At 39.4% G+C, this 19,961-nt stretch overlaps 1 protein-coding gene across 2 annotated transcripts in view; it reads right to left on the bottom strand.

Annotated features, from left to right (window-relative positions):
- The window catches only part of MRPS18A (mitochondrial ribosomal protein S18A), a 35,112-nt gene that overhangs the window by 7,700 nt on the left and 7,451 nt on the right, over positions 1 to 19,961 (bottom strand). Inside the window, exons 3-5 of one of the 2 annotated variants that reach the window (XM_089529663.1) lie at positions 16,703 to 16,807; positions 5,887 to 6,010; positions 4,315 to 4,387 (exon numbers count right to left, since the gene is read on the bottom strand). In XM_089529663.1, the coding sequence (XP_089385789.1) occupies positions 4,315 to 4,387; positions 5,887 to 6,010; positions 16,703 to 16,807 (302 nt within the window). The remainder of the gene's footprint in view (positions 1 to 4,314; positions 4,388 to 5,886; positions 6,011 to 16,702; positions 16,808 to 19,961) is intronic. The other variant, XM_089529664.1, reaches the window with a different exon arrangement.

Genomic DNA, 19,961 nt, shown 5'->3' with positions numbered 1-19,961 from the left:
CCACCAAGACAACTTTGTTATAGGGCAGTACATAAACACCAAAAATAATAATACAAGATTATGCTTTTCTTTGAAAAGCAATGTCCTGGGTCTGTTTGATTCAATATAGGTGTGATCATAGTCAACAGGTGATTTGAAGGACTATTTTAACCAAGGAGTCCTGGTAGTGCAGTGGTTAAATGCTGGTACTGTAGCCATTCACAGCCACAAGGCTGTGAGTTTGATTCTAGGCAGGGCTTCAGGGTCCATTCAGCCTTGCATCCTTCCATAGGTCGCTAAAATGATTACCCATCTTGTTGAGGGCAACTGGCTTACACATTGTAAACCGCTTAGGGAGTGCTAGTTCACTGATAAGCGGTATAGAAATGTACCTGCCATTGCTATGTTAAGGAACATACTTAAAATATTAAACATATTTTTACTAGTAACAAGGGCAGCCTTCCTCTTTTGGTGCAAAGGCAACCTAATTAAGGTTCAACCAGTAGAACTCTGTGGGGTGAGCTCTCTGCACTGTACTACAAAGGTGCTGGTCTGATATTCTGCTTGGGAGACTATTCAGTAGCCTAAACATGGCACTGCAGACATAGAATTTGCTAATTTCAGGAAGCCTATGGAGCCTGTTGTACACCTAGAGCATTTTTATTATAAAGAGCAGGCTGAGCATGCAAGGGAGAACCACTTGTGTAGGGAGTAGGAGAAAAGTAGATGCAAATCAAGAGCCTAGTAAGATTAATTCAGTTTTCCTTCTTTCATATTTTTGTTTAGATGGGAAGCCAAATGAAAAAGTCTTTTTAAAAAAGCCATGCTAACAGCTGCAAAGGCTTACTACCTATCAGCAAAATCAGGAGCCTGTTACTACTGCTTTCACAGGTGACCTGGTTTCTTTCATGAAGATTTTAGTTTATTTCTCATCACTTAATTGCCTTATATAATCTATCTTAGTCCTCAACTGCTAGGATACGGCACTTCAAAATCCAGTTGCCAAAAGGCAGGAATGTCGGATTAAATAACCAAGAGGATGAGAGAAATCCTGATGTTAATATTATACATTAAAGATTCTGGAATGTCAACTATTTGGTTCACTATATAAGACAATGTATTCATTTCATGTCAAGAATGCAGTCACTTAACTCTTACTCAAAACCAAAGCCTCCCAGACTGTCATAGGACTCTATCACTTTTGATTTTTACAATGCTACAGAGGCAATGTTACAGCCTTAAAGGTGAGAATGATAAATATTGAAAGAGTACTTGAACAAAAACCATGGCAGAAGTGAAAATCAGAATTTTCATACTCGGGGCCTGTGTGTTCAACACAGTTGCCTCTTTTGATGCTGCTCTGAAGAGTATGGGACATGGCAGTTTGGACAGAATGTCATGACCTAACATCTTGGAGCTGCAGAAAGGAAGTGGTTAAAAAGCCTCCTGTCCTCTGCATCACTAGATCTTTCAGAAATCAACGTGGGAGGCACAGGTGGGGGTAGGCAAATAGCCAAAATCTTCCATGCTGCTGTAGTGGTTGAACATGGCACAACTCCAAAAATGTAGAGCTTTCTACCTCCAGCCGACAGAGACAATGCCCTGATAAACTGGAGCCGCATTACTAATAATGCTTTAACAAGCTCCACTGTACCCCCGCCCCCCCCACACTTACCTTTCCTAAACCTTCCCACTATGACAGCCTTCACCACATGCAAATACCACTTCTTGTTCTTTTCTGGCCTTGTCTCATCATAGTTTCCTGGCTTTTTTCAATTATTGACAACCCTTCCATCCTTTCCCACCCTTCAGCCCACTTGGCTTACTCTTTAGCTGAAGAAGCAAAAGAAAGCTAGAAGATGGGATAACAAGCTGATTTTGTTGTAGATATGATGCCAGAGGGGATATCTCTGCCTATTAAGGTCCCATAAAAAGTTTGTTAAAGTTACTTGGATTAAAACCCTAAGGTATGTGTAGATTATCTCACTTTCTGCCTTCATCTATTTATTTTGGAACAAATGAGTCACCTTAGAATCAGTAAATCACTGCATGAAACTTAAGAGATACAAAATTGGACTGGCATCCAATTAGGGACATACACAGTGGGTCCTTTGTTTCCACTAGGCTTTGGTTCCAGGACCTGCTGTGAATACCAAAATCTGTAGATACTCAAATCCCTTTAAATACAACAGCATAGTAAAATGGCGTTGCTTATATAAAATGGCAAAAACAAGATTTCTTTTGGAATTCATATTATTTTTGAATATTTTCAAGCTGTGAATGGTTGAATCGGTGGCTAAAAAGTCCGTGGATACAGAGGGGTGACTGTACATATGCACATTTCCCTACTTTTTGGGGGCAGAATCATATTGACTGTCACATCACACTGCTGACTCAAGTTCAGCTTATGGTCTACTAACACTCCTAGATCCCTGTCACATGTACTGTTGTCAAGCCAAGTGTCACCTATCCTCTATCTGTATATTCCATATTTTTCCTGCCTAAATGTAGTACCTTACATTTCTCCCTGTTGAAATTCATTTTGCTAGTTTTGGCCTAGCTCTCTGATCTATTAAGGTTCTTTTGAATTTTGATGTTCTCTGGGGTATTTGCTACCCCATTTAATTTGGTGTCATCTGTAGATCTGATAAACATGCTCTCTGTTCCACCATCCAAGTCATTTATAAAGATGTTGAATAACACTGAGCCCAGGACAAAACTCTCTGGCACCCTGCTAGTGACTTGTCTCCAGGATGAAGATAAGCCACTGATGAACATCATTTGGGTTCCATCAGTCAATCAATGTAGCTAAACATTTCTGTGATCCTGCCTACCCCACACAAAAGAGTGAATGGTCATGCAGCGAGGCTTCAGAGGCTTCTCTGCATTAAGTCTGGGTGATGATGGTGGTATATGGCTGAGCCTAGTGCATGGTGACCTCCTACACTATGCTCAGTTATATAGGTTCGAAGTCTTGTACTTGGAACATCAAAACTGTAGAATGGCAGGATTCTTTTTATTTATTTACAAATACTCTAAAAATGCTTATAGCTAGTAAATTATATTTATCATTCCAAAAATGATAAATGTTAATTTTAAAGAAAATTATTTGCAAATATGGGATTTTCTCTAGAGTGTATGTAAAAAGGTAGTTCCTCATTATTGCTGTATCCCATATTTTAACAGTAGGAATCCTTCTATCCATGTTTTAAATCTGTGTCAAATTTAGAATGTTCTTCCATACAAAATCCAACTTCTTCCCATGAGGTGATCATCAGAGAAAAGTAATGGACTAGGACAACGTGCTCGGGAAATTGACTATGGAGGCCTACACCCATGCTGAAAATAGGAATCTTAGGCTGAAACCTGGAGCTTTTGCCTTCCCAAGCTCAGTGTCTGTGGCCTTTAGTAACCCCACAGCTTGCTAATATGAACTTCATAAACTGCTTTGACATCCCCATGGAAACAGAAGGAGAGGTCATAAATAGAGGATTAGCACCTCTTAACACAGAGCAAAGCAAAAGAGGCAACAGGGGGTTTACATTTCCCGCATTAAGGGGCAAGGGCTGCTCAGCAATGAGGGAGGGCAGGATGGAGAAGGAAGAGTGCCACAGGGGAAGGGCAAACTGCGAGTGAACTACAAATGGTAGACAAAAGGGGAACAGGCACAGGACAAAGGGGGCAACAAATCTAATGAGTTCCTCCTTCCTGTCCCTTCCACCACCCACTGCTAATACCTAGCCAGCCTGTCTATTTCTTGGCTCACATCACCCCAGTAAGGTACACTGCAGTGACTGTTTGCCACTGTGCCACTTTTTCTGAAACTACACTCATCCTCCTCCAAGTTCATAATGTGTGGTAAAATAAAGCAGCGAGGTGGGTGGGGAGGGGTGGAGAGTGCAAGAAGACAAAGAAGGTGCTACTTCACACACAAAGTTAACATAAGCCAGGTCATTTGTATAAAATATGGTTTGTGGGAAACAAATTAAAAGTGTAGATAACATACCCCTTGTCCATTTCTTAAGTCCTGTCCTTGTCCTCCCTAGTTCCTAGACACCTCATTTTCCAGTCCTAGTTCATCTCAACTAGGCCTGCAATGGCCAAGAACTGGTAATCCCACTCTTCCTTTTTAACAAATTCAAGAGGATTGTAAATCACACTGATTACGTATAGAGAGATTATCAAGAAGACACAAAAATTGCTTACACTTCAGTACTTCTGTTCTACAGGGGCCTGTCCCATCCCCCCCCCCCCCCCCCCCCCGAAATACAGTATTACAAGATCTGACTCCTGTATGGAGGGGATGTTTTCCCTTTAAAACAGATGACTACTGACCTGTTGAGAATTGGTTTCTTGTTTTTTGGAACAAAACCTTCTGGAAGGTTAGGCCTATGATTTGGCAGCAAACCTGAAAAAGAGAAAAGCTTCAGATATAAATAAGGAACAAGCAGGAATATAGATACAAAGTATGCATATGACTGTAGCCTAAGCACTTAACTAGGATTCTGAATTCAAAATATAATGAGCAGCCAGCATAGTGTAGTGGTTTGAGTGTAGGACTATGAATCTGGAGACCAGGATTTGATTCCCAGCTTGGCCATGAAACCCACAGCGTGTCTTTAGGCAAGTCATACACTGTCAGCCTCAGGGGAAGGCAATGGCAAACTTTCTCTGAACAAATCTTGCCAAGAAAACCCTGTGATAGGGTAGCGATAAGTCAGAAACAATTTGAAAGCACACAACAACAAAAACTACCCTAGAAATGAAGTGAAATCTTCAATATGTGAAGAGAAGATCTGCACACATCAGGCTGCTTTTCTTTTGCCAAGGAACGTTTTGGGCTAGTCTCACTACCACCACCACAACACATAGAGGCCTAAATACTCCAAAGGCACCAAAGCCTGTCTGATCTTGGAAGCTAAACAGTGTCAGCCCTGGTTAGTACTTGGATGGGAGACCACCAACAAATACTAGATATTGTGGGCTATATTTCAGAGGACGGAACTGACAAAACCCTCTGAGTATAGTTTGTCTAAGAAATCCTATGAAATTCATGGGACAGCCATAAATTGACAGGTGACTTGAAGTCTCCCTCCACACAACAAAATAGAATGGCACAATCCTAAATCAGGTGATGTTAATTATGTACAGCTAAAGAAAGGCTCAGTCAGATCTCATACATTTTTAAGCATTTCACAGAAACCTATCACATTTATTTTAACATATCTCTAAAATCAAAAGGGTGACAAACTTGGTCCAAAATGTAAAACCTCAAAATATCATTGAAGTATGAGCTCAATAGACTTCTTAGACTCCCTGTATGCACAAAATATTATTGATTAGAAATCCCTAGTACCTTATTTAGAAATACATCCAATTCCTGACCATATTCTAGTACAGAAACCTATGTTTTTATTTCTCAATGGCTTTCTGAATTGTTTACTGGAGAGACATGATAAGGAAGTGTTCTTAATATTAAGGGTAAAGAACACACAGAGCAAAAAGGAAGAGGGGATACTTCTGTCTCTTTTGTCACTCATTTGCTTTGTTACTCCTGGGTCATTAACAGGATCTCTGGTATGTATTCTGCGATGTTAAGCCACTTCCTGACCTAAAATATGGATTGTTTATATACAATGCAGGACAGAAATAATTATCTGGTAAGTTAAGAGTTGTTAATTAATTAGAAGATGATACTCCTTGAAGCTTAACTTTCTATTGCCACAGAAATGAAACTCGGCAATGGCAGAAATAACTGGTTAAGAATAACTGTATACTTCAGAAGATGACTTTTGGGGGTAGCTATGTCCTAGCGATCCCTGGCATCTCACTTCTTGTGTGCTATTTATTTCTGCCTAAAGAAACCATACAATGGAAAAGGGATAGCTCCCAAACAGAAGTACTTACCTGCTCGATGAGCCATTTGTACACAGACTGCAATCTTCTTATGCTCTACTAAACAAAGGCCTGTGATCCTCCGTGGCAGCATCCCTCCATCAGAGCGTATGAACTGACTCAGCAGTAAGACATCCTTAGGAAGCAAAGTGAAAGACAAATGCAAAAATCAGAGACTGACCAATTAAGTAATCTTGCAATACCTATCTGTATAGACGCTCCTGAAAAGCAGAAGCAGGACAATTCTAGAGTGCCAGCACAAACAGCTTCTACAACATTCTCAGGTGTCACAAAGGTGTTTTAAGATCTGTTTACTCCACCTTCTGGATGTAAAACCACTCCCTCTAGTCTGCCTAGGAATGCAGAGGATGACACTCAGGGAAAAGGGGGACAGTCACTTCAGGTGATAAAGTGGTCCATTTCTTGCTAAGAGCAAGATCCCCAACCCTAACTGTATTATTTAAATAAAACAAGGCAATCTTCAACATGGAAATTATGAAATTTGATGATGCCTGCACATCAAGTGTACACTAGTTTCCATCCTGTAACATAAAAGTTTGGGTTCTCTTCAGCATTTGACACAACGCTTACACCTGTTCTGCTGTATATTCTTCTTGCCTTTTGTTTTTAATTAAAAAGAGAAGCCAAAAAGAAAGGACAGCAGTAAATCTTGGGCTCCAGAAGACTGATATGGGGTATTGGTGTGTGTGGGGATAACCTCTTCAAAGATATAAGAGGTACAATAATGCTACCTTATGTCAGAAATCAATATTATAAGGGCAAAATGGTGTACAAATACCATTGCTCTAGAGATCACTCATTCTTAATCAGGAAAGCTCTAAATGTTATAGGGTTTAAACACCCAGAAAACCTCTGATGGCCATGCTGACTAGCACTTCTGGATCAAACTACATCTGAAGGTCATCCTCCATGTTGACAATCACTACAAGGCTAGTTGACCGCAGGTATAATTAGAATGTAATTAGTGGAAGACTATTTAAAAGGTTATGCTAATGGGAGACTAAAGATGTTATCACAGTCAGTTTACACATTACTGCAGAGGCCTGGCAACAGTTTCCACATGAATTATTCCCATATGGCACATAAGTACATTCAATATGAACATGGCAGATACATTCCTGCAAATGCAGGTACAGTTTGGGTTGACTTACGATTGAGCAGCACTGGAGTGGAACACACTGACCACTCACATAAGCAGTTAATTTTGAACTGAAAATAGCTGAATAAGTTAGTCCAATGATAACTGGGCAGCTGACATGGACAGTATGAAACTGTCCTGAAGTACCTCAAATGAACTGGCATTTGAGCATCTTGGATTACAGAACAGATTTTATATGTATTATGCTTGAACTGTACTAGCTTGTGATGTGAATCACAATCTGTTCTGTCTAGTGTTTTGTAAAATGTTCACTAAGTTAACCTGTTTTTCCTCTGTACTGCATTGTGCACTGTGCATTTTAAAGAATGGTAAGAAGCTGAACTTGAGATAGGGAACTTCCTAGTGGTGATACTGTGAAAGCACAGAATGTTATACAGATTTGATACCTGATTTCTCCATTTGCTGAACTCACCAAGTGACTTGAAATTCAACAAGTGTCTCCTTGATTTAGAATTGCTTTTTCAAGTAACTTTTAATGAAGGAATAACAATCCTTAATATGTACATGATTTTATGTTGACTTTTGAAACCATGAAGTGTTGCATCTGGCTCAAAACTATTATCCAAGGTTGGGTGACTTCATGTTATCCAAATCTAATTAATTCAAAATTTATTTTAACCCTACTTTTTAATTCAAAAACTCTCCATGTAATTTAGATTCAAAATCACTATCAATAAAAGCAAAACAATTGAATAAGAATGAGCCGAACATGCAGCCACGGCAGAATTAAAATAATTAAAATCAATTAAAATGACGTAAAGGTCTGAGAAGCCAGAACAGTTTTATGAAATAAAGCTGGGCCAAATCATGGAAACAACAAATTGAAAGTAACGTTACCTGTAACATTGACATTTTGTTGAATAATAGCGCATAATGATGACCCCTTTGTAAATAAATTCACAACACACAGCATTGTTATTCTGCGTAGGTGTGCAAATGTGTGTGCAAGGGTTAGCAAGACTAAAAGCTTCAGAAGCATTTTGAGAACCCCCCACTTTTTAAGGATTCTCCCCCCAAAAGGGAACAGAAAAGTAGGTTTAAAAATGTGTAATGCAATGACAAACCATCTAAAATTGTATCCTCAATAGCTATGAGTTTAATACTCTTGTTATCAATGACCAACATTAACTTTACCTTCAATATTACTTTTAAAATGCAACCTTCCAAGCTGTGGACCAAGTGAGGCTTCTCAGGGAAACAAAATGCCACAGTTAAAGCTCCACCACTGAAATGACCTTATCTTTGGTTCCCACTTGCTTCACCTCAGAAAGTAGTGCAATATGAAAGCATACCTGAAAGGCAGACTTGCTTGGGAAAATATAATCTTTAAGGAGCTGGGGTCTAAACAGTGTAGGTTGAATGATTAAAATTGGCACTTTCATGCTCAGAATGGCTTGGTAGCCAATGCAATATTTAGTTTTAATTCATTCCATGGCTTTTGTAAACAGTGATGCTTCTGCAGTACGGGCAGATGAAACTTTGAACCCAGCAGCAGAAGTTTGTATTAGTGTAAGAGGCCATACACCATTCATGTCAACAGTAGGGCTCACCAGGCAGAGATGGGAATACTCCAGGGCACACTAATATTGATTGAGTGGAAGCCCCCTTCAAGATATCCTCTGGCTTGTAAGATATCCTCTGGCTTCTCTTAAAATGAAGGACAACTTCCACAGCCAAACTGCAGCTCTCATATGGGTATACAGCTACCTGTGCTTGTCCATGCTTTAATGTCATACTTATCTCTGTTTGAAAACTATTGTTTCACCATGAAGTGGTTTGGCAATTCATTGACAAAGCTTACTTTGAAATTAAAGTTTAATCCTAAAAGAGCCAACTAATTAGTAATTGTATGACTATATGACTATTATTTTATTAGGTGGTATGAATAAAACAAATTCCTGACAACCACATGCAAAGTTTACTCATTTTCATGAAGGGAAATAAAGAACAATTCAGTATGTAGTACCTCTGAGGCAAATGCTTCAGGACTGATCAATATGTACTACAGGAACACTCTGGAAAATCTTCTAATAGTCAAAGGTCCTGATCTAATGTACCTGCTACTTTCTAAACTGCCACAGAACTAGTGTGACCTTTTCGAGAAGAAGTAGAATGTGATGGAGATAAAGAATTGGCAGCTTCACTGTAGTGCTCATTTCTAAATTCTGTCAAACCAAATAAACACAGCAACCAATCTACTTCCCATTTGTAAAAGTCTTTTCAAAACAAATCTATTAGGTCCCACCCATTTCAGCCCTGCATGTTGTATGCTCCAAGCCATTTGGCTTCTGAGTGTTGCTTGCTAACAAAAGGTTACAGCAACCTCAAAAAGATCCCAGGGGTAAGAAGAGAGGGACTCTCCCATTATCCTTGTACAGACTGATGTCAGCCCCTGGGATAGTGCAGAGAAACAGTCAGGTTTTGGGGCACTGGAGAAACAAAGAATCTAGAAGGGTTAAAGGAGAGTGCGAGTAATCTGGCAGATTTGCATACTGCCGTCATGTTCCATGAAATTAACATTGTGTGCTAGTGCACAGCCAAGACTGCAACCACAGATTTGCTTTAATCACAGGACAGCTCCTGGGAGAGGCTGAACACAGATTCCCACCCCTGTAATCTGAAGGATCTGATGAAAACAACTTGGACTGAATTAATTCAGGGCTAATAAGCAAAGGCTATAGTTCTGTCTCTGCTCTTTGCTGCCAAAGTGAGATGACATTTACTCCCTGATCAGACTAATCATGTTCTAAATAAGAGAAAAGGAAACATGTTTTGCTTTCACCTCCACAGGGTATTTGATTTCTTCTGCTGAGTAAACAAAACCCATTGTAGATAGCACATTCACTGGAATTAGAGGAGAGCTGAAATTGTTGGCAGAACAAAGTATCTATGGCTACCTGGGAAATTGACAATTTGATTAAAAAGCCATCAGTTTGTCAGTATCTGTTTTTACAGTCAAAACACTCTTATCTTATCACATACAACATGTTTATATGTGTCTTCAGGTTGACTTATGGTGACCCCATGAATTTCATAAGGATTTCTTAGGCAAGGAATACTCAGAGGCTGTTTTGACAATTTCTTCCTCTGAAATATAGCCTTCAATACCTGTTATTTGTTGGTGGTCTCCCATCTAAGTACTAACCAGGACTGGCCTTGCTTAGCTTCCAAGATCAGATGGGATTTGGTGCCTTTAGGGTATTTAAGCCCCATCACACATTTAGGCTTAGATAAGATCTGCTGCTTGTCCAGGCACTCTTCTTGGATACTGAGCCATTAATTTAAAAGACTCTTGATGTCCAAGGATTCTACATTCTAAACCACTTTTCCTGTGAAGCCATCATCAAATCATTTTTATTTGTAATAATTAAATTTGTAATTTAAGTAACTTAAATTAGTAAGTTAAAGGGATTTTTAAAAAGTAAGTGGCATTTATACAGGTCTTCAAATTGTATTTATCTACTTGTATCTTTACAACAATTCTGTAAATGTATATGCCTGTATTAGGATCAGAACCAGCTGGTTGAAAAAGTCACTTCACAAAGGTCACATTTATATCAGAGGGTAAATTCAAGCCAAGGACTTCCTAATTCAGGCACTGTAACAGTGCTTATCAAACATGCTGTAACACATCCATCTAATTCAGTAAGTGTTATTCAGTTTTTAAATACAACAAATTGATACAAAAAAGTTGAAAGAATGACAGTGGTTCTACAATTGTTGGGGAAACCAGCAAAGATGCCAGATGTCTTTTGTTTTATAGAGATGGTCAATTATTGTCTGACAGCCGACTTAGCTTCACAAAAAATAATGGCTTTCCTTAGGACACTTCCCTTTATTTATACCTCAGTAGTCTGTCAACTAGCGGGAGGTAAAGAATTTCTGTGGAATTCAGTGTGGCCTACAGTATCAGGGCATCTGCTTTAGCAGTAATGTTTATGTACTTAGCTTCTAAATTATCTGTCTATTTAACATTATGTTCTTCTAAATGATAATGATATTCATAAAGGATCAGAAGACCCAGATTTCTCTCATGTACATAGGTAAACATGTGGCCTCTTGAAATTATTGGACTGTAACACCTTGATCTATTTCCATTCACCATGTTGGGTATGGCTGCTGGCAGCTGCAATTCAACACTATTTGGAGGATCACACACTTTCCACTACAAGTATATGCAATGATAGTTTATCAATGGATCCTCTGAATTCCAGGAGTTTCTGGATGAAATGGATTATCCACATCTGTTTCAATCTGAACTCAGGCTTGGTTATGTATGGAACAGAGATAGTTTTGGTCAGCTTGATGGATAACCTATGCCAGGAGCTAAAGGGAAAAGTGTGTCCCAGTTGGTTGTGCTGGACCGATTGGTAGCTTTCAATACCATCAACCATGGCATACTTCTGGGTCTCCTTGCTGTGATGGGATTTGAGGGCACTGTTTTTCAGTGGCTTCATTCCTTCCTGGAGAGTCAAACCCAGAGAGTGGTGATGGGTAACTCTTATTTGGCCCCTTGGTTGCTGGCCAAGGGGTCTCTAAGGGTTCAGTTCTGTCCTTCATACTATGTAACATATACATGAAGCTATTGGGAGAGGTTTGCTGGAGTTTTGGGGTTTGGTTCCATCGGTATGTGGCATCCTATTAAACCTGTCCACTACAAGGCAAGGTTCAAAACTGGTGCCTGTCATTAGTAATGCACAGATGAAGGCAAACAAAATGAAACTTAATCCACACGAGACGGTTGTGTTCCTGGTCAGTCGAAAGAGAGATCAGGAAATATGTATTCATTGTGTGCTGAATGGGGTTGCACTCCCTCTGAAGACACAGGTTCGCAGGTTGGGTGCGCTCCTGGAGTCTACTCTAAAGCCTAGAAGCCCAGGTTTCAGTAGTGGCTAGGAGTGCATTTGCACAGTTAAAGCTTGTGCGCCAGCTGTGCCTGATCCTCAAGACGTCAGATCTGGCTATGGTGACGCATGCCTTAGTTACATCCCACTGGATTACTGTCATGTGCTGTCTTTGAAGACTGTTTAGAAATTTCAATTGGTTCAAAGATCTGCAGCCAGATTGCTAACTGGAACTAGCTACAAAGATCACACCCTTATTGCAACAGTTTCACTGACTGCTGTTTCATTTTTGGGCACAATTCAAAGGGCTGGTTTTGACCTATCATGCCTTATACAGCTCAGGTATAGATTATTTGAAAGACAGTATTTTCCCTTATGAACCAGCCCATGATTTGAGATCTGTTGCGGGGGGTGGGTGGGTGGGGTGCTTCTATCTGTTCCACCACCTTCATAAGTATAGCTGGTAGAAAGATTTTTGAGATTGACCAGGTCTCATGCGGCCCATCTGTGATATATTTTAGGTCAGATGTTACATGACTGCTGCATGACTCCTGCTTATCGCCATGCTGTTATTAGCAAACTACAGGGTGGTAATCATTATGAGATTATTTCCACTGTCCCATTATGTACATCAAGTGCAACACTTTATTACAATAATGAATGACAATATGACAACTATAATAGTTAAAAATGGCAGGCATGTATATCCCTGGGCGATCTTACCCATTTTCAAATACTGTATAGACTCATGTATAAGTCTAGAAATTTAGGTCACAAAATGGACCCCAAAAACCTGAGTCGACTTATCCACGGGTCAATGTAAGTAGTGTATCTTAACTCTTATTTAAAAGAAGGAACCATCCCCTGGTGAAAATCAGGAGTATAATATGTGAAGCACCGACCCCTTCTACTCTCTCATTCACCCAGCCTTCAGAGTAGTAAACACAAAGAGTTATGTTTGCTGGACTTCTGTATGTTCTTTGACATTGTTTTGCTATGCTTCATCCTTTAGATCCTTTGCTATGTACCTCTAAATTTTACCCTTGACCTATCCACGGGTCATAGCAAAATCCTTATTTTTGGCCCTGAAACTTGCCCTCGACTTATACATGAGGTCGATTTATAGTTGAGTATATATGGTACTCTTAACATTGCTTCACAATATTGCAAAGTTCTCCCTGAGAACATCTCTGCAAGATATATTGCTCTCCTTGCTATTATTCCAATGTGGTCCAAAATAGCAAAGTTGCAACTTGGCCACTTCCCCCTTGCCCCACAAACAAATCCATAAAAATAAACATTTTCTATCTCAAATTGTTTCCTTATTATATCCTTTAAGTTCTCATAGTATTGGACTTTCTCCTTTGCAGCATTTTCTAAAGTATCCTTAGCACTCTCCATCTTACATATTTTTAAAAAATATGTTGTTAGAAATAATAATAATAAAGATTTATTTCTGGCCTGCCCTATCACAGAGAATCTGGGTGGGTTTCAACAGTAAAATATTTAGTCCTGATCTAAATAAAATAAAATAAAATAAAATTTTTATTTATATACCGCTTTTCTAAAGCGGTTAACAACAAGTGCAATTCACAACAATAAAGCAACATCAAACATTAAAAACATCTACATCATCTCATAAGCAACAATAACATCAATAGCAATAAAAACCAAAACACAAGACAGCTCAACAATGCTGTCTGGAGGAGAAGGGGAGCATCACAGGAGTCAGGAGTCAGGGTATGCCTGCTCGAAAAGGTGTGTTTTCAAACCCTTCCTGAAGCGGTCTAAGGAGGTGGCCGAGCGGAGCTCGTCGGGAAGCGAGTTCCAGAGTTTTGGGGCCGAGCTGGAGAAGGCCCTCTGGGTGGTGGTAGCCAATCTGACCTCTGGAACCTTCAATAAATGCTTCCCGGCAGATCTGAGTGTGCGGGGCGGATTGTATGGGGAGAGGCGGTCCTCTAAGTACCCTGGGCCCAAGCCATTTAGGGCTTTATAGGTGATAACCAACACCTTGTATTGCGCCCGGAAGCGAATAGGCAGCCAATGAAGGTCTTTAAGGACCGGTGTTATGTGACTGGCCCTGGATGTGCCAGTGACCAGTCTTGCTGCCATATTCTGCACCAATTGCAGCTTCCGGGTATGGTACAAGGGTTGCCCCATGTAGAGCGCATTGCAGAAATCCAAACGAGAGGTTACCAGAGCATGTACTATTGTTTCAAGGTCCCCCCGGCCCAGGTAGGGACGCAGCTGGCGTATGAGCCGAAGCTGATAACAGGTGTTCCTGACCGTTGCATCCACCTGAGATGTTAGGTGGAGCGACGAGTCAAGGAGCACCCCCAGACTGCATACTGAGTCCTTCACAGGAAGCGTGATCCCGTTCAGGACAGGTGGAAACACTGCCATCCCTGGGCCAGGAGAACCTATCACAAGTACTTTCGTTTTCTCTGGATTCAGGCTGATCTGGGAAAAAGGCAGGTTAAAAATAAATAAATAGATAGATAAATAAATAGTAACCACCAGCACCTCCACCACCACCTCTAAAATTCTTCAAATGGAATGAGTGATGCCATCTAACAACTTTAATATCACTAAATTACAGTGGAGGCTTCCCATCTGTGGGAGGTTTGGTCCTGTGACGAATGGCAAAAACCACAGACACTCAAGCCCCCATATTATTCAGTGATGCCATTGAATAAAATGGGGCTAGAAGCTTTGTGGGCAGTCAAATTCACAGACTGCCAGTCTACTGATACAGAGGGTCCATTGTATTGGCATCATCACTTTGATCATATAATTCTTCTGTTTCACTAGAACACCAATTGTTATCACCAGTGTTACACACTCTGTTACACCAGAACTGCCACACCATTATTGATTTGAACCTCTATTAACCTACAGGAAAATAAGGTCCACTTATAATGATGGTTTTAATGCTGCATATATTTTCCATATTGCAAATAGCAACTGCTCCACAACTGGGACTATGGGAAAGAAAGTTTTATACCCATTTACTGCCACGGGTTTCACAAAGATTGCTGGTCTGAAGCTAATCTTCAGGCAGTTTCTATTAGCAGTTTGTTTTAAAGATACAAATGAGGTTAAGCCATGCCATATGGAGCTTGGCCTAAACATATACTATATGGAACATCATCACTACTTTCAAAACATTTGGCATTTGCCATTATTTTCAGAGAAGTATCTTCACTTCAAGTGTTCTTAAAAACAAGTTAGTAAATCAGTATCTTAGCAAATCTGCTTGGCCACATATGATCCAGACTTGCAAATTAACTCCATGTCTCAAGTATTTCCTTACCTACTTTCTTGAAAACTCATTCACACAATCGTCATCACTAAATTATTTAAAGCTCCTTTTCAGCTCCTTATTTTTCTTGTTTTCCCTTTCTCTTAATTTGTGAGCCTGCCATCTCACAAGCTACTTCTTTTCCACCAGATGCATTTGTATCTGTAGCCTATTAATCCCATTGACATTAACTTATTCTGCAGCTTTGGTTTCCTTATCTTTAATGTGTCCTTGTCTGGTTCCCTTCCTTTCCATTTCTAGCAGGGTATTTTTCCCCCACTTCTTTTCTCCCAGACTTTGAATAACCTTTGTGAAAAGAATTAAGAAGAATTCAATTCTTGCTTGCTCATATTAAGCACTTTCAGAAGAATTGCTGACTGGAGACCTTTTCTTAAAATTTAATTTTCAAGGGTCACTAATTATTGTCCATTCCTTTAAACTTTTCTTTCTTTTTCACATTGCTCTTTGGATTTTTTTGAAACCCATCTCACTTGTAGAGAGTTATCACAAATTCATGCTCCTAGAGGCACTGAAATCTTAGAAAACTACTCTTAGAAGAGCTACTCTTTTTTCCCCTCTTTCTCATCCAGAACTGTCTCCAGCATTGGTGGGTATATATAAGAACTGATATCTTAATTGCTAATTTTCCTTCTCCATCCCTTTTCTATCATATGTCACATTTAACTGAAGACTATATCTTCTGTGCATTAACATAAAACCAGTATAAACTAATATTTCATATGTTAATTCGTTTATCAATCAAATGTGTACTTATTCTATAGTTCAACAGGGGATGTATACAGTATTCAATGGTAGGGCTCACTACACATCACCCAACTCAAATCAAATGCCAGCTGCCTCATGTATTTAACAATATTTTGATGTACCTCAATGAGCTTTCCAGAAGAAAAAAGGTCAGAAGTTACCACTATGAGTGTGAACTCCATGAGATTTATACATCTAGTGCAAAATAGAAGATCATGACAAATGCAAGATATTATAATTCTTCCAACTGAAAGCCTGAGCAAATGTTAATTGTGGTCACTGCTTTGTTTCCATGTGATAATATGGAACCTGCATATGCCTCTGATTGCACAAACTGGTGTGTGCATATAAGTCTGTAGATGAGTGTTAGCAAAGCCCAAATCATCACAGGGAACAGCCAACAACTGCAAAACAAAACAACCATCTGGAAGATTGATGTAGGCTACACACACATTCATTTACTTACTAACAACCATCTTTACTTTATGTTCTATAAATCTGATTATTATCTAGGTGACATTAGCTAGCAGTACCATGTGTGCAGTTATGGGAATGATTCAGCAACAGTATAATCTAAGTTCACTGTCCTAAGAAGCAGAAGGATACAAAAGGAATTAAGAACACAGGTAGTGAAATGTGGTAGCTACCACCTAGGTTCATACTCTGAGTATTCAATATAGGTTGCCATTTAATCTCACACATTGTTTTTGAGAAGTAGATCTCAGAATAAAAACTCACTTCATAATTATATTTATGCTTCAGATTCCAGCGACAGATAGGACATTGCCCAGAAGGATTTGGAGGAGTTGGAGCTTCCACAACTTCCAGAACTTTGCCTTCAATCTAGGAAACAGAGCACAGCCTGATTAGTGTGGGCAGAGATCTAGAATTCATACTTTTTGATATGCTTCAGACTGTTGCTGGATTTCCAACATGTAAACTCAAATGTGTAAAATCTCAGGAAAAGAGCAGCTAGCCTCAGCTGCTACTTAGAATACAGCAGAGAAGATACTTGAATACAAAATTCATAGCTCAGTTTCAAACAGCATCAGGATTCTTACATGTGCCATCAGTTTCAGAAATATTAAAAGGTTTGCATACCAGAATAAGATATAGTTTTTGTAAAATATATTTCTTATGCCATGAATTCCATGGCAAATGTTCAAATAAATTATGGCCTGTTTCCCCCATCTCTGTTTTGTTTCTCTCCAGCCCATTTAGTTACAGTAGCTCCTACTTCAGAATGAGCAGTTAAGGAAGCAGGCCAGAGACATGCCACGGTTATAGGTTCAGATGGCACAGCAAGCCATGGCTTAAATAAGCCAATTTCTAATCCAGCAACACACCATGGTTTCAGATTGTGAGTTGAGGATGGTTAACCTGGCATGTTAGCAGGGATGAGCTCAAACATCAAAAATCAGAATTCAACAAAATATTATGGCTTCCTGTGATTTGCAAATGCAGTGAAGAAGTCAACTGCTGACAAGGAGGGCTCTAATTCACCCTGGTGAAAAAAAATGTACAGATAGCTATAACATTAATAACAAGGCATGATTTAAGATTGCCACATTGAAGACATCAGTGAACTTGGATTCACATGTTGCAGAAGCATGAAGCTGTCTTCTTTTATTAACAGCTATAGCAAAGTGATGCTTCTCCCATTTGTTATCACTGCAGTAGTATCTATAATAACTAGGATAGTTGCCTGAAACATACCTTTCCAAAGCCTAGTTCAAATTTGTATTTAAAGAGTCTTAACGCAGTGAAGTTCATAGCAATTCCCTTGGGAAGCACATTTCAATCTCCTACCGTATTTGACAAGAAAAAGCATTTCCTGACATTCAGCTTCTATATTCTTTCTCTTTAAGGAGACCTGCAAACTTTTTTTTAAGAAAAAAAATCCAGTTCTATCCCACTTGACACAATCGTAACAACATAATTTTCTCAATCTTCAGTTAAGAACTAGGGGTGGTCAACTTGCTGATGTTGTCAGGCAACTCTCATAAAACAAGCTAGACTACTTAATAGTGAGGAATGCTGGAAATTACAGTCCAACAACATCTTGAAGGCCTCTAGTTGCTTACCCAAACTGTAGGAAACTCAAAACTAGATGCAGTGGGCTTGACGGCCACAAACCTGGAAAGGTTATGCACATTACAAATAATGACTACTTTTGTAAAGGTTAAAGTCATACTTTTATTGTTACATGACTATCCACTAATAATGCAAGAATGATGGGAGGGACGGGGACAAGAAGGCCTTATTACTATCTTGTGAGGCTTCTAACACTATTTAGCACAACACAGCTATACGTCAGCATTGTTACACTGGATCCCACAGTTGTATAATGTTGTGCAATGGTGTCAAGGCCTTTAGGTCTGCCACTAGGCAATACACATTACAATAAGGACTGCAATTAAGCACCTCTAAACAGTGATGGTGAACCTTTTACAGACTGAGTGCCCAAACTGCAACCCAAAACCCATTTATTTATCACAAAGTGCCACGTTTCTCTGGCTTTCTAGTAATGAACTCTGGCGAACTCTGTGCTGGGGTGACAGAGTGTGTGCCCACAGAGAAGGATATGCGTGCCACTTCTGGCACACGTGCCACAGGTTCACCACCACTGGAACATGCTTAAATAGCTGCACAGCTATTTTTATGCTAGTGTAGCACCACAACAAGATTCCAACTTAAAAAGTCTGCCTTAGTGTAAACTGTGAACATTATGGAAATTGGCCACCAGTAGGCAGTTCATGAAGGGCTGTTAATTTAGGTAGCCCTCCCCCCCCCCCAAAAAAAAAAATCATGCATAGCCAGTTTTTCTGCCACATTCATTTAATGCCACACAGACAACCCCAGAGTCAAGAAATCAAATCTCTAGGATATGAGAATCAACAGCCATCCCCACTGTTACACTGGGGGCAAGAAACTGAGGGGGAGGCTACAAAAAAGTGGGGCGTGTGCTAAACTTGCAACAAGAAGAAAGGACATATTGGGTACTAAAGACAGGATTATTTACAGTGAGTTGATGGATGGTGTATTTATGATTGAGGAATTCAGAATACATTGTTTGCAGAGGACTGCATGTCCTAAAAGTACATTAGTGGACCATACTGGTGAACTGTGAGTGGTACAGTGCATACTTTACCTAAGAGTTTCAATTAACAGGACTATGAAAAAAACATGGAATGAGAGCCTACAGCTACCAAATGGTGAAAACTGGACTTCTAGTTTGAAAATATTATGCTTATACTCCCAATTTGTGGTATTCTTATATGATAAATACTATGTTCATATCATTTGGCACTCTTACCAATAAAGAACACAAGCAATATATACTCTTTTTTCTTGCCTGTTCCCATAGGTATGACAAGGGAAAAGTCATTTTTATTTAGTCAAAAGTGCTTTAGGATTTAATTATATGTTTCATATAATATCATTACACTTGCAATATTTTTTAATAGTTGAAAGATACCAGGTTCATTTTGTATAAACATCCCAGAGAGTTATGCTGACACGTGGCAAAAATGATATCTGAATGGTTACTAGTTGTTTTTTTTTAAGTGTCCAACAATGTTTTGTGTGAAGCTATTTACCAAGGGCAGTTATTTTGCAACTCTTTCCAGAAAGAGAATAATTCTTTTCCCATGCTTCTTCTCTTCTAAATGAAGTTGAAAGATATCTTGGAAGTTGTTTACTCCAATTCACTACCAGTGCAGTTACCTTGTAACTACAATATCTCTCACAGATGGTTGTCCAGATGCAGCTTAAATATATTTAAAAAAAAAAGAGGCTACATCCTCTTGAGACAGTCAATTCCACTTTCAATCGGCTCATACTGTTAGGAAGTATTTTAAAATTAAACAGGATTGGATTCCCTCAACTTCCACCAAATGGTTCTAGTCCTTCCCTTTAGCAGTAGCTGAGAACAAGTTTGCTCCATCATCTGCATAACATACCAAAAGGCAACTGTATAGCTCAAAACACATCTATT

This window comes from Sceloporus occidentalis, unplaced genomic scaffold, assembly GCF_023333645.1.
Source record: "Sceloporus occidentalis isolate IW3139 unplaced genomic scaffold, rSceOcc1.0.p SCAF_6, whole genome shotgun sequence".
Lineage (NCBI taxonomy): Eukaryota > Metazoa > Chordata > Lepidosauria > Squamata > Phrynosomatidae > Sceloporus > Sceloporus occidentalis.
Note: the sequence above shows the minus strand (reverse complement) of the source record. Positions and strands in the feature narration are given on the sequence as shown.